At 40.1% G+C, this 14,558-nt stretch overlaps 1 protein-coding gene across 2 annotated transcripts in view; it reads left to right on the forward strand.

Moving 5' to 3' along the window:
• stxbp5a (syntaxin binding protein 5a (tomosyn)) overlaps positions 1 to 14,558 on the forward strand; it is a 99,423-nt gene that overhangs the window by 70,825 nt on the left and 14,040 nt on the right. For both annotated transcript variants that reach the window (XM_075458734.1, XM_075458735.1), the window contains exons 8-19: positions 1,313 to 1,436; positions 4,245 to 4,323; positions 4,976 to 5,130; positions 5,971 to 6,043; positions 6,277 to 6,424; positions 8,189 to 8,256; positions 9,367 to 9,407; positions 9,693 to 9,913; positions 11,548 to 11,720; positions 12,101 to 12,226; positions 12,490 to 12,641; positions 14,153 to 14,215. In XM_075458734.1, coding sequence (XP_075314849.1) covers positions 1,313 to 1,436; positions 4,245 to 4,323; positions 4,976 to 5,130; positions 5,971 to 6,043; positions 6,277 to 6,424; positions 8,189 to 8,256; positions 9,367 to 9,407; positions 9,693 to 9,913; positions 11,548 to 11,720; positions 12,101 to 12,226; positions 12,490 to 12,641; positions 14,153 to 14,215 — 1,423 coding nt within the window. The remainder of the gene's footprint in view (positions 1 to 1,312; positions 1,437 to 4,244; positions 4,324 to 4,975; positions 5,131 to 5,970; positions 6,044 to 6,276; positions 6,425 to 8,188; positions 8,257 to 9,366; positions 9,408 to 9,692; positions 9,914 to 11,547; positions 11,721 to 12,100; positions 12,227 to 12,489; positions 12,642 to 14,152; positions 14,216 to 14,558) is intronic.

A 14,558-nucleotide genomic window follows, 5' to 3' on the forward strand; every position in this document is an offset into this window, starting at 1 on the left:
CAATCATTTACTTCAGATGAGCGATGGGAGACAAGTAGCAGTGCCTGGAATACAAGGCGACTAGCAACGGTGGCAAGTTTACTCTTAAACAAGGGAAGCTTTAAATAGAATTTTCAAAATGTCAAATCATGCAAGGTGGAAGGAATGTAATAAATCTTTAGCTATCACAACCACTTTATTTTTCATGTTATTTATGGGTGAGGATGGGCCCCTTAGTGAAAATCCATGTTGTATAATTACCTTTGAAGCTGTTGAGAGCTTCTCTCATGTCATATTTACATAATTGCAAAATATTGGTGGGGTGTAATTATCAGCTATCAAAAGGGCATCAATAAGCAGCAATGACCTTTACCGGCTGGCTTTAGTCATGACGTGCTTTCTTTTCAGTAGATATAGCATTATGAGCTGTGCTCACAACAGCAGCAATACAGTTCGGATGAAAGGGGAAAAGAGGACGGACAGAGCAGCGTCTCTCTAACTCTTTCCTATTGTCCCTATTACTCTTTTTCTGCTAGCTTGTCTCTATATCGGAGATCTGTATCTTCATTTGGAACTCTTTATATCTTCTTTCTTTCTTTTCTTCATGCCCTCATTTAGATTTTGAAAGCCTTACATAAGATCAATTCTTAATACTTTTCTCCTTTTACTCCTTTTAATATCAGCACCTTTTCCAGTAAATACCACATATATTTGAACTATTACTCTTATCGTGTAAAATTATGGCTGATCTGTTAATTGTACATTGTTAGAAAACAAAGTCTCAATCAACAACTTCCTTTTTTTATGGCAATGTGAATGAGACGAAGCATTCAACACTTTTACAGTATCTCATAGAAAATATCTAAAAACCATGGGTACCAATGATAATAGATGAAGCTGAACGCATTAGATCTGCTGTGTTTAAATTATATTTAATGTTGAAGCTGCATTTCTTCCCTCAAGTGAGTTCATATTGTTACTATGGAATATAAATCTTACACACATTTCCATGCTAATATAATCTTCCCCCTGGCCTTCCCTTTATCTCTTCACATTCAAGAAATGGGTCATGTAAAAGTGTCATCTAATATATTCATGAATGCTCTCAAGACTGGACGCTGTTTTATGTTTAACTATGCAATTTAACCATCTGTCCATGAGTACAAAATCACAGCCCTTTGAGCCACTTACGAGTAACACGCACCGTACGGCTGTAGTAATGCAACATACGTGCAACATACGTGTAACATAGGGGACATGGTGGCACATGATGTTTTTTTATCCTGCTGAACTGCTGAAACACCCCCCCGCCTTCCTGCCTGTTGTTTCTTAGGCTATCCACTCAGTTGCCTGGCATCATGAGGGCAAGCAGTTCATTTGCAGTCACTCAGATGGAACTCTGACCATATGGAACATCAGAGGCCAGGGCAAACCCATACAGACAATCACACCACACGGTAAGAAGGTGCAGACACACACACACACACACACACACACACACACACACACACACACACAGGCTGTGTCCATTATCACTTCTTAATCTACTCGCTTTTTTGTTTGCAGTATATCTTCTGCAGTCTTCGGAAAATATTCATACAAAAATTATTTGAAGGAACCAGAAACTTTTTGAGGGTAAATATAGTATCCTACACGGGATGAACACTCCGACCAATAATAATCTGATTTTCACGAGAATACTATCATTTTATCGTTGAAGATATTTCCATTTATCTGCATTGAAACTCAATTGTTATGTGTCCAGAGTCTATTTTAATACTAAATGAGAAGGTGATATTTTCTCCATATAGTACACATTTAAACCCTGACAAAAATGTAAATGGTTGGGAGATGTTTACTTTGCAAAAAAATTATTTGTACTAAAATTACAGCATTATTACAAAAATATGTACTAGGATTTAGTCATGTGTATCTATCTTTTGGAACTCTACTTTCAGCACGTTGCAAAGAGACATAAGTTGTTCCCATTTTTAAGTTGCATGTATGAAAAATACCAAAGATAACACCGTAAGACAAACATGAAATAGTATTTTTGCTCCAAAAAGGTGATTCCCAAAGGGCTGTTGGCCAAAAACTTGGCATAACACAGCATGGCATGCAGTGTGTCCTTAACCAATAAGAACCCAGACCCATTTTTCCTTAAATAAAAATTGTAGGGAATATAAAATGGACCAAATGGCCCACATTTCTAAAAAAAATCCTTTTAGTTTCAATCATTTGTGACACCTGTGTCACCATGGGTCCTTATGGGTTAAAATGATTTAAAGAAACTGGACAAGTGGGGGACAGAAGAAGAGGAAGCCCCAAGCCAACTATCTACAGCACTTGAAAGGTATGAAAGTAATGTCCTTAAGAGAATATGGGGGGAAAAAAAACTGGTATCCTGAGATGCATTTGGTCCTTCAGTCGATCCGTCCCCTTCAGAAACGGTCTCCATGGGAGGGTGGCTGCCAAGCCACCATTCTTAATGAAGGGAAACCGGGAGAATAGGGCTGAGATATCTCAAATGACACAAGAACTGTACTGAAAATCAGTGGCAACAGGTCTTATGGAGTGAATCCCCTTCAGAGCCTGGACCTCAACATTATTGAAGCAATGTGTGATCATCTTGAAAGATGAGATGACGGAACAAAAGGCAGCCGACATCCAGAGAAGAGCTTTGAAATGTCCTTCAAGAAGCCTGGACAACAATTCCTGGATCAGTAGAAAGCTTTAAGAGGGTTCAAGCTGAGTTGAAGAATAAAGGTGGTCATACAAAATACTGACTTCAAGCTCATTAGAATTTTATCAACACTGTTTGTGCCTTATCTACTGTATTTCCATTTATTTTTGCTCGTTTCATTAAATCATTGCACCTATTTCCCATGTTCATTACAATGGAGTTTATAAAGAAATTAGGTCTGGCTCAAGATTTTTGGAAAGGTACTCTATATATTAGATTGAAAACTTATACTTATAAACGTGCAACTTGAGATAAGCAGTTGAAAGTAGACATTTCTTTGTAATGAGAGACCCAAGCAAACACTGGTCTGAAAATGCATTATAATGTACCTCTAATATACTTGTTGTCATCAAGTTTTATGGCTTGTATACTCAGTGAAGGCAAATGTATCATTTTCTTAGATAATCACAGAACAGAAGAGCTAATAAACTGCATGGTTGGATTTCTTCAGGAGTTTTACAAGCGTTAAACGCATGCTTTCTCCCTCCTCTGTCAGACACAATCTCATTGCACCCATCCTTCAACAGTGTTCCTGCACACGAATCCCTTGTTATTTCCTCATTTCAATTAGAGGATTATTGTTGGTTCAATTATGTACCGCCTCTGTTTGCTTTACCTTGTGTTTGCATTCACGTACTTTAGTGCAGGCGCCCTGTTTATTTATTTCCCTCTGAAAGCAAGTCTGCTCTTTTGATGATGTTTTTTAATCCATACTGCTCTACCCCCTACACACACACACACACACACACACACACACACACACACACACACACACACACACACACACACACACCTACTCACCTCACAGAGTGCTTTGACAATTCACAGATGAGGGGCCCAGAGAAGTAGACAGTTTGTGTGAGAGCAGTCACAGGGCCGAGAAAGAGAAAGAGAGGCAGATGAGGAACAAGGAAAGAAGGAGGGAAAAAAAAACTTCTAACCAGTTTCTCAAGCTGTTTTTGTGTGCAAGGGACTGCAGGAAGGATTTTGCCACACAAGCTTTTTAATTAGTTGTTTCCCCCATAGCTGCATACATAATTACTTTGGTGTTTAATGGGCAATTATGCAAATTCCTCTGACAGATTTGAGTAAGGCTTTTAAGTCCTCCTTTAATTGTATTTTTCGATGTCCGTTATTAAAGGTATTAAATGTAGTTATTAAAGTGTTCTTACCGTGTATAGGTTTGCAGTAGGACTCACTTTGACACCTCAGCAGGAGATGTATTCAACCTCTTACTGTGTTACAGAAATATGCTGATGTACAAATTTCCTACACACTGACATCCCGTGAGGCTTGAACAGGTGGACATTTCAAACCATCCACAATCCGAACACCTCCCTTGCACATCCCTGCTCCGGCATTTGTCTTTCTCATCTCTGATGAATAGGCTTCTGTCATTGTCTGGCTACTGTTCAGACCAACATTTTAAGTACTGCTTCTGGGGGGAAAAAATTAGTTGAAACAAGAAAGAGAGGAGGAGTGAACTGGCAAAGTAAAGTAACTTCTGTTTGTTCTATTTTAGGAAAACAGCCCAAGGATGGGAAGAAGCCAGAGCCATGTAAACCCATTCTTAAAGTGGAGTATAAAACAACTAGAAGTGGGTAGGGTTCCTATTACTTGTCATACGTAGTAGTAAAGTATACATAACTGCAGCAAAAGACAATACTTGGGTTTTGGGTTAAAAGCTGTGTTAAACTGTGAGCTTGCCTTTATTAAGAAGCTAAACACAACTCATTGTGTTCGTCCTGCAAAGCCAAACATTTCTTAGTAACAGCTTCTCTTTGTACTCTTCTAATTATGTATTTTTAAAAATGTAATTGTAATTTAAAAAAAAGAAACTCTGCAACGTTAAGTGTCAATTCTGTGATATGAAAACTTTTTTGATTTAAGGAATATAATTGCAGAAAAGGTTGTCATCACATCCAGTAGTTTGAGTTGCTTGGTTTCTGACGTTTTAAATTCTCTGAGCTCTGTGTGCAGCATATGTAACGGATTAGCATCGCAGCTAAGCAGACGATGGTTAAGTCGAGCTACGTCTTCATGGAAATTTGTGAACTAACTTGTGAAAGGCAATGTTTTAAGTAAAATCACTTCATGTTTTCTTTAACTAAAAAGTTAGCAAACTACCCTATCTGTGTATAAGACTATCGACCAGGACAGCATGTCAATATGAGAATTTTTTTTTTTTTTTACTACTTCAGTAGTCCACATGAAATGACTGAGATTGTTAACATGTGTATATTTCTGTTGCAGGGAACCCTTCATAATCTTTTCTGGTGGTCTGTCCTATGACACGGTGGGCAGGCGGCCATGTCTGACAGTAATGCATGGGAAGAGTACTGCTGTGCTGGAAATGGACTATCCTATAGTAGACTTTCTCACACTATGTGAGACACCATATCCTAATGGTAGGTTACATGTGGTCTGGTCTAAACTTACATTTGTGTGTTTCCTGGTTGGTGTGTGCATGCGCATGATACGTTACATACAAATACAATGCATCATTCCATAGGGAGTATAATCCTCTTAATACGCTAGTGTTTTTTGTTTTTTTTCTAGAATTATGTCAGATTGGTTGTGTGTTAGTGCCTTTTGTATAGGGAATTATCCTCCCTTTCCGCTTCATTATCTGATGTTCAAAACGGCATCTTACGTTTTAATTTCATACCTTTGTACATAATAGGCTTCCATCTGAATTACATTATTATTACATTATTATCTTATTTCCCGTATTGGTGAGTCAACAGCTAAAACAAGTCCAACTGGAGCTGAACGGCATGGGGCCCTGAAAGCATGTAATCCTGTATGTAATCTTTGCTGCTGTGTAATGTGGCACATATACAGTTTGAGGAAGGATTAGGGAGTTATGTAACAGTGATGACTTCATTAAGTCACTTCCAACCTGATGTCACCATCCACTGCTTTAATCTGGTAATGGACATAGCTGGGTTTGGATTATTGCACAATACATGTCTCGCTCACACATGCTGGATTCATCATCATTAATCTCTGACTGATAGAAACATTCAACCAGCATTCTCTCCCACAACGTATAAATCACATAGATTAAATAGATTAATAAGCATAAATCTTTCAACTTCAAGGCATAGATCTGATTTCAATTAAAAAATGTGGAGGATTTTTTTCGATTTGGTTTACAGAGGCGAGGAAGCTCTCTCTTAAGGAGTACAAGACTGGTGCAAGTGTTGTGCGATAAATGATCTGTCTCATTGTGTTTCATTTTGCAGATTTCCAGGAGCCTTACGCTGTGGTGGTCCTTCTAGAAAAAGATTTAGTGGTGATCGACCTTGCACAAAACGGGTGAGTCTTACTCTCGACGAACTCAGCGTTCTGACTTAGTTATTGTTTTGTATTTTATTTATTGCATGTTCTTTTAACATATTCCTATTACATAGCCAATGTCCAGAATTGTTTCCAAACCAATACTAAGCGAGCGTATAGTACTCAGTTGGATACTTGATTGATGCTGCCTGACAGACTAATTTCCTAAAGAATGCCTTGTTAGTTGACCATCTGTGTCCTCTTTTTAATAGTTACCCCATATTCGAGAACCCATATCCTCTGACTATCCACGAGTCTCCTGTGACCTGCTGCGAGTATTTTGCTGACTGCCCTGCGGACCTCATACCTGCACTTTATTCTGTTGGCTCACGGCAGAAACGACAGGGCTACAGCAAAAAGGTACAAAAGCTTTTTGTTGTACCATTATGCATTGTTGGTAAAGACTCTTTTCCAAGTTCACTTTTTTTTTTAAGAGGAAAAGAAGAAATGGCTTTAATATAGGTAAACTGAAAGCAGCCTAATCCACAAGAAATGCATTTTGACTTGATGTATTTTAAGAAAAAAAAATGCATATTTATGTTATACATGGTGCCCTTCATATATGACTATATATATAAAATATATATAATATGATTTGACTAGCCTATAGCTGTGCAATCTTTCTTTTATACATTTTATGTCCTTTCTTAATGTAAAATAAGGGTGCCTAAAACCACAAACAGGTTTGCCATTTGCATTGACATATCTGTTCCACACGGTGTGGGGGTTGTTGGCATGATATGTGGTGCCAAAGCTGGAAAATCCAGCCTCTCTTTTTAAAAAAAAAAAAAAAAAAAAAAAAAATGAACAAGCGTTGCTGTTATGCTGGTGTGATATTTGCAACCTGCGTGAAAGTATATGATAAAAACAGCCTTTTGAAAAAATACATGCAGTCTCAGTTTCACAGTGTGCTTAGTGGTAAACTTGCAAATGTTAGCATGCCATCGTGCTGAACGAAGATGGTAAAGCTCGTCTATGCAGTGTTAAGCATCAGTTTGATAATTTGTTGTTGTAACCATTTAACCACACCGTTACAGTTTATATCAAAGCACTACGCCTCATAGAGCAGCAATGGTTGTATTTATACCCTTAGGTAGTCCCTACTACAATGCGACTCCTTTGGGAAACGTTCCAGAAAATAGAATTGTCAGGAAATTATAAAACTGTCATATAAGGCAGGAGTCTAATGCTTAATGCCACCCATGCAGTTTTTTTAGTTTATTTTTTAAACAGGTTTACAGTCTATATAACTAACTTTGATACCAGCAGAGATTCGTTATGTATAACAGTGTAATACTGTCCTTGGGGTACATTTTTCCTGCTTGTTGTCATGAATAGTGTGTCTTTTTTTTAAAAGAGCTAAATGCCTAAATTATAAATGTAAATCTGGTAAACAACACCCTCTAGCCATAATGCCATACACCATGACCTACAAAGTAACATGATAAAGGGCAAATTATTTATACTACACCTTCTACTGCTGCAATATTAAGCACCGGTAAACTTGTCTCCGTGGTACCAAAGTACGTTTATCATTGTTTCCAAGAAGCTAAATGGACTATATATAACAGTGTCATTCTGTCATTCGCTTGTTTTCACCGTATCATCGCGGGCAGCCCCCCTGCTCTATCGGCCATTATGTATGCTTATGTTCTTTTCCTCGTCGCCTTGTTCAGGCTTTCTGTTTGAAATGTCAGCATGCACTGACCTGAACCGGCAGCATCAGCCTCCTCTTCTTCTTGTTCGTTCTTTTTTTCTTGTTGTTGTTAAGCAAAAGCCTGCCTGAGCTGCAGGGGGGTATTCTCACATAAAGATCACTATGAGTCATCCTGGTGACCTTTTATATGTGTCAACGTGTTCGGAGACTAACCCCCACCAGCATGCACACACTCACAAATGGAGACGCACTCTCACTAAGGTGTATAACATGTAATTGCAAGGCACATTAAAAGAGGCACACAAAGGATTCCTGCATGGTTTCCTGTGTAGACTTTCACAAGGGCAGTTTTATCCTGTCATCTGCTTTTATAATCTATGGGTTTAATAACACGCCATTTATTGACATAGCTGTTGTTGTAAGCGTGCTATCTCACTGACTAATATATGTGTCTCCTCTCTGTCCAGGAATGGCCTATTAGTGGTGGAAACTGGGGTCAAGGCACACAAAGCTACCCAGAGATCATCATCACTGGGTAGGACGATACTGAATTTCATTAGTGTCATTATTATCAGCCAGCAAGCTTCAATTACTTTCACCTGTCAGGTCGCAAGAGAGGCTGTCTTAATCTTCTTCTTTTTTTTTTTTTTTTTTTTACAGTAGGCCTTTTTACATTCCAATCATGTGCACTTTTGCTCGATTCTGATGTTTTATTATTGCACGCGAGGATGCCAACAAGCGGAGAAAGGGGTGTTTTTAACAGAACACACGCACTGAGGAGGTGACATTGAGTTATGGGTATGGCGCTAGGAAGCTCATGCTCCCCTTTTTCCTCTCGTCACCCGTACGTGGCGTATTAAATATTCAGGCCAGGCTTCTCTCTTTCTCTGAGTGCCTCAGCCTGCAAAATAGTTTGCTCCCCATTCACTCATTTGAATTGGCAACAAAAATACAGGATACAGGGGAAAAAGGGCGAAATGACTAAATACGTGACCTTTTTTGTGACATTAAATGGGGAACCGGTCAACAATTAATGTGTCATGGATCAGTGTAAACGTTCTAGCAAATGGTACGCGGCCAAAAGTATGTAAGATCACTGGGAAATTTTAGTGTGGTCGGGATGGTTTGTCTAATGCTTTAAAGATCCAGACTTTTGCCACAAGATTGGAACCCAATAAAACATAACTGCATGCTATAGCATAAAACCAGCAATGTGGGACAGCGACCATCTGTCACATTCAAACAAGTTCACTCAGTACTGATTAAGCCTGTCAGTGATGGGTAAATCTCTTCTTCTTGTTTAAATTTTATGTCTATGATAACATTATCATGCTGCAGCACCATAAATGTTCATGCTTAACATCGGAGTGGTTTACCAGAACTGAGGAGGAAAGTAATTAAAACATTTTGGTTGGAATTTCAACAAAGAGAGTAATGTCTTTGGGGGGGGAAAAAAAAGAAAAGTCTTTCTACTGAATTATCTGTGGTTATAAGGACAAAAAGGGATTTTTTTTTTTTTCTTTTTCTTTTTCTTGCTAAGATGGAAATTGAAACGGGAACAGAAGGTGCTAAAAGTGAATTCAATCCTTCACACATTCATTGTCTATTTTCCTCCATTTCTCATCTTTTTTTCTTACATTCCCAGGCATGCTGATGGAACTGTGAAGTTCTGGGATGCTTCTGCAAGTAAGTTCTGCTCACTAATAGGAGATTTTTAAGGACAATTTGACCATCATGTATACTGTTTGACAAAAAGGGCGAATCATGAAAGAAAATTTCTCAGAAAAAATAGAGATACTTTGTCACTTTTTATGCAAATTTCCTACATGGGAGTGCCAGCAATCACTGACTCGCACAAAGTAAATTTGAACTGATAATCAGAGCTTTTCATTTTTTTATTTAGCATTGGGTTCTCTGTGTCTGATAGTATAATACTGCAGCTGATTTGTCTTCTCTCTCATTTTTCTACAGTAATGCTCCAGGTGCTCTATAAGCTAAAAACAGCCAAGGTATTTGACAGGAACCGGTCTAAGGATGACAAGGGCAGCACTGAAGTGTCAGACGAAGATCCCTTTGCCATTCAGATTATGGCCTGGTGCCCAGAGAGCCGGATGCTTTGTGTGGCCGGGGTGTCAGCCAATGTTATCATCTACCGCTTCAGTAAGCTGGAAGTAACTACTGAGGTTGTGCAGGTGGGTTTTAGTTATTACTTTTATTTTCAATCTAGCTTGTCAGATCTCAGAGAACATGTCCATTCTCCTTGTCATCTCTTTCATATATTGAGTATCTTGCAGCAATGCAAGCTTAGCCACAAGTAAAGGACACGATGTAACAGACCCCTAACAAACATTTTCCTTGTGTTTGTTATGAATTGCCCTCACCATTAACTTCCTCTTCTACTTTAAGATGTTGATACAAATGCATAACCAAACGCACGCACACACACACAAAGATCTGCCTAGTCAAAGGCACTATGGTTGCTATGCCAACAGACAGAGCATTGAACAAGCAAAGCTGGACCAACATTATAATCTGCCTTGAAAGCAGCCTAAGTGATAATGGCGGCATGATGCTGTGTTTAATGGATTAAAGAGAAATGCAGCTATTCTCACAGCTCCTACATTAAGTGAGATGATGTGCACACGTATGGTACAGTCATGTGAACAACTAAGTCTGCCCTTGCTGCTTCCATAGGAATTAAAAGGGCAAGTAGCTTTGCTAATAAAATGCACTTTGCTAAGTGATCATCAGCAAATGTGAGCACCTCAATGAAAGTTTTGGCAGCATGTTGGTCTGGCACATTCAGGTGTGTATTAGCACAATGCCAAGGAGGAAAGACATTTGCAGGGATCTTGTTAGGTGTTGTTGCTCATTAAGTTTAAATGAAAGCTGGTATTCTTTCTGTTTCATATGACTGTATACTTAGCTTCAGCTGTTGCGTGTTTAATGGGTATCCAGTATGCTACTGTTTTTATTTTAAGTCCAGCAACAGTTTTTGTGCAGCTCAAGTATGCTGTTGCTGCACCTGCCTGCACAGGGATCACTTGTCAATCATAGTGTGTGGGCAGTGCTCTGGTGTGTTAAGCTGTTCAGCACTGTTCGTCCTGAATATCTGAACATAAGAAAAAATAATCATGCATATGAAGAGGCTGATTGTAATAAGCTGCCTTCATGATTGAAACCTAGCCGTTTTTGTCTATCTCTCTGGGCCGTTGCCAGTGAGCATCGATGCACATGTTACGGAAATTTCAGGCCCTTCTTTTTCTCACACTCAAAGTGCTGCACCATAGATCAGGACTAAATTGGAAAGGTAGTGCGGAGGAACTGAGCTGGCATAAGGAGAACAGCCTCTCTTTGCATAAGGCCAAACACCTCTCTAACCTTGCAGGAGTGAAGGTAGAGGAGAGACAATCTGAAGGAGAGCACTGATCACTCTTCACACCCACATATCAGTTGGGGACTAATGAGACTAACAGAATGCAAAAGAGAGGAGCTTATGAGCATTGTGTGTGAGTTTAGGAGTTGTGTGTGTGTCTGTGCAAAGGCGGAGGTTGAAAAGGGGTAGCCAGAAGGAGGATTAAGAAGAAATGGGATATTTTAGTATTGGAGGACCTCTTTGATTCTCAATCTGCCCACACATGCACACACGTCAAATTAATCCATATTATTAAAACGATGCTGTTCACATATGCAGATGTCATTCACCATGGCACTTCTTTTCCCATCCCTAAAGGAATTGTTGTTGAGCTCCTGATTTATTGATTTGCTCACACTGTATTTCTTCCTCTGTGGCCGCTGTTCGGTGCAACTCTGCGTGTGCTTATAGTTACTAGAGGTGCGTATGCAGTATGAACTGAATGAAACAGAGTCTCCAGATGGCGGGGGTGAGCAGACATCGGCACATCCCACCCCGGGTGCCTCCCCTCAGACAAGTGGCCCGCCTTCACACCCTTCCACCAGCAGCAACAACTCTGATGGAGGCAACATGCCCTGCCTCAAGTATGAGACATATATACACACACACACACACACACACACACACACACACACACACACACACACACACACGCAGACGCAGACGCACTTACATGAACTCTTTTAAGCAGCAGGAGCGCTTCCACACACCCTTGTATACACAAGGGTCCTTCTTTTTGCCTCAAGCACACTTCCACTGACTCAGCCAGTGCCTGAAGCATTCTCAGCCAGAACCTTCCCATCATCCCGTTGCAACCACTCATGCCAGACTCTCGATACATGACTGCTTCACAGCTGCAGCTGCACCACTTTTCACTTTCTTTCTTTCTTTTTTTTTTTTGTTCTCATCGTTTCCTCTCGCTTTCTCTTTTCTCCCTCATTTCTTTTCCTCGCCCTCTCCACAGAGTGCGCAGTACTCCTTTGAAGCAGTCCCCAGGTTACCAGGTAGATTTGGTGGTCCAGTTAGTGTGGGTGAGTGGAGAGCCTCCTCAGCAGATCACAAGTCTGGCGCTCAATTCCTCTTATGGCCTGTAAGTGCACACAAGATAACGCCTGAGTAAGACTTAACCCAAATGAAAGTATTATTTGGAATTAGATTAATTTATTCTGTATCAATTAGTTTCATCTGAGTTTAAAAAAAGTAACATGACTTCATCATATACAAAGTGGATGCACATGCTGTCAGCACCACTGTTGTCGTGTTGGTGTCTCTGTATCACTGCCTCTTCATCCGTGTTTCACAAACCTTTACCTTTCCTGCTCCCTCCACTTCCTCTCTGTCACCGCTCCACAGAGTGGTGTTTGGCAACAGTAACGGGCTGGCAGTGGTGGACTACATCCAGAAGACAGTGGTACTCAACTTGGGGACAGTCGAGCTTTATGGGTCCAACGACCCCTACCAGAGACAGCCTCGGTCGCCAAGGAAGTCACGGCAGCCTTCAGGAGGTAATCAAGGAAAGAGGGATAAGAAATGACCAGAAAGAAAAACGGATTGTAAATTTTTCAGACCAGACGGATCGGAGCACCTCTGCTTTTTCTTACAGCTTTTCAGCCATACATAATTTTAATTTGCTATTGTTAATATCCAAAGATGACTCATACATCCACTCTATAAATGAAAGTAAAGATTAATTAGACGGGTTTATGCATTGTTGTTATTTTGAGTCTTTGACAATCTCTTATCACAATGGTCCTACTGTCAAGGGCCCCACCAACACCCAGTTATTTTACTTTGTTTATTTCCTGGACTTATCCCTTCTTGTTCAGCAGCCTTCCGTTTGATATTTTTTTGTGTCTAAGCACAAAAGTTTAAAAGTCTGCTTTTGTGCTAAAGGCAGAAGGCAACGTTTAAGGGAAATTTCACATCTTGACAGATACCCCTCGAAATCTATTTGTCGTGACAAAAGGAGCTCGGTATATCTCAAAGGAGTAAAATCTAATTTTGTTTTTGCTTCCTCAGCTCCTTTTGCACGGCAGGTTATGTTTTCATTAAACAGGGGGACTTGTAGTTGCCACTGAAGCTTAGAGCCACAGGTGCGCAGTCCCTAATCTGTTCACCAAACCCAAATATGAGAATAAATAAAGTAACTCAAAACATTACTTCGAAGATGATGCCATCCAGCCTTAGTTTGCAAGGCTTACACATGAGAGAGGACATTGGCAACACCTGCACTAACCCTTTCTTTGGGTATTGATTGACTTTCTTTGTTTAACCACATTTCCCTGCCTCTATCACTTTGCCTTTCAGTCACACATACTCTCACAGCCCATCCCTTTTACACAGTGCAGCTTCACTTTTCCACTGACGGATAACAGGACGTCTTCAGCATGAAAACACTTCCACCACGTGTTGGACAACAGCAGTGCAGCCAAATTAAAGATGCTGCAGAGTCATGACGAAGCACTGCCCATAAGTTTGATTGATGAAGCAGTAATATATGTGTGTTGGTGCTGAGAAATAATTTTTCTTTAATATGATGATACCTCACGCACAATTATGCAAAGCGTGTCACAGACACAAAATATCGATCGCACACACTTGTCTACACGCTCCCATTTAGGCAAGAATATGCACGTGTGAACACACAGAGAGCATCTGGTGTCACTGACTGGTGAGCTGTGGGCTGGCACCTGTCAGAGCTTGGCGAGTGTGAGCTGTAATCAGGCGTCCAGCTGTGTTTCTGTGCCATGAGGGGCTGCTGTCTGCTTGGCTTTCTGCCTCACAGGACAATGTCTCACACACACACACTAACACACACAAACGTGCAAGTGGCAAAGGGAGGAGTAAGCATTCAATGTGGATAAAGCCAAACAGCTTGTCTGTTGAAACAATAGAAATGGAATCATCCATTTGAACATGTGCTCCAGTCCTGTCTTCCAAAAAAAAAACATTTAGCAAGTACACAGAATGATTCACATTTTGGATTTAATGGTGATTTGTGTGATATCTGCTACAGGTCTGTGTGATATCAACGAGGGCTCAGCCACATCAGAAGACCGCTGCAAATCCCCTACTTCAGGTAACATGTCCTTCAACTTCTTCATGAAAAGCAAGACTGAGAAGTATATGAAAAGCTTTGTGCCGTCCGGGCACAAAGCCCATACAGTGAACCACTCGGAGAATATACCTGCAATTCCTTGTATACAAGAAGTGTTAGTAAGGGAAGAAGATTAATATTTCAAAAGACCCTCTCAATACAGTTTTACTGAAATTGTTGCTCATCAAAGTGGAACTGTATGAAAGGCTTTTTTTCTTGTCCAACCATGAAATTGTCTGGTTGTCAATTTCAGTCTTCCGCAGTGTTCTAGAAGGGCGCTGTTTGATTTGATAATGCCACACGGCCTTGTGTTTTTTGCGAGTAT

The sequence above is a fragment of the Odontesthes bonariensis genome, chromosome 24 (assembly GCF_027942865.1).
Source record: "Odontesthes bonariensis isolate fOdoBon6 chromosome 24, fOdoBon6.hap1, whole genome shotgun sequence".
Classification (NCBI taxonomy): Eukaryota; Metazoa; Chordata; class Actinopteri; order Atheriniformes; family Atherinopsidae; genus Odontesthes; species Odontesthes bonariensis.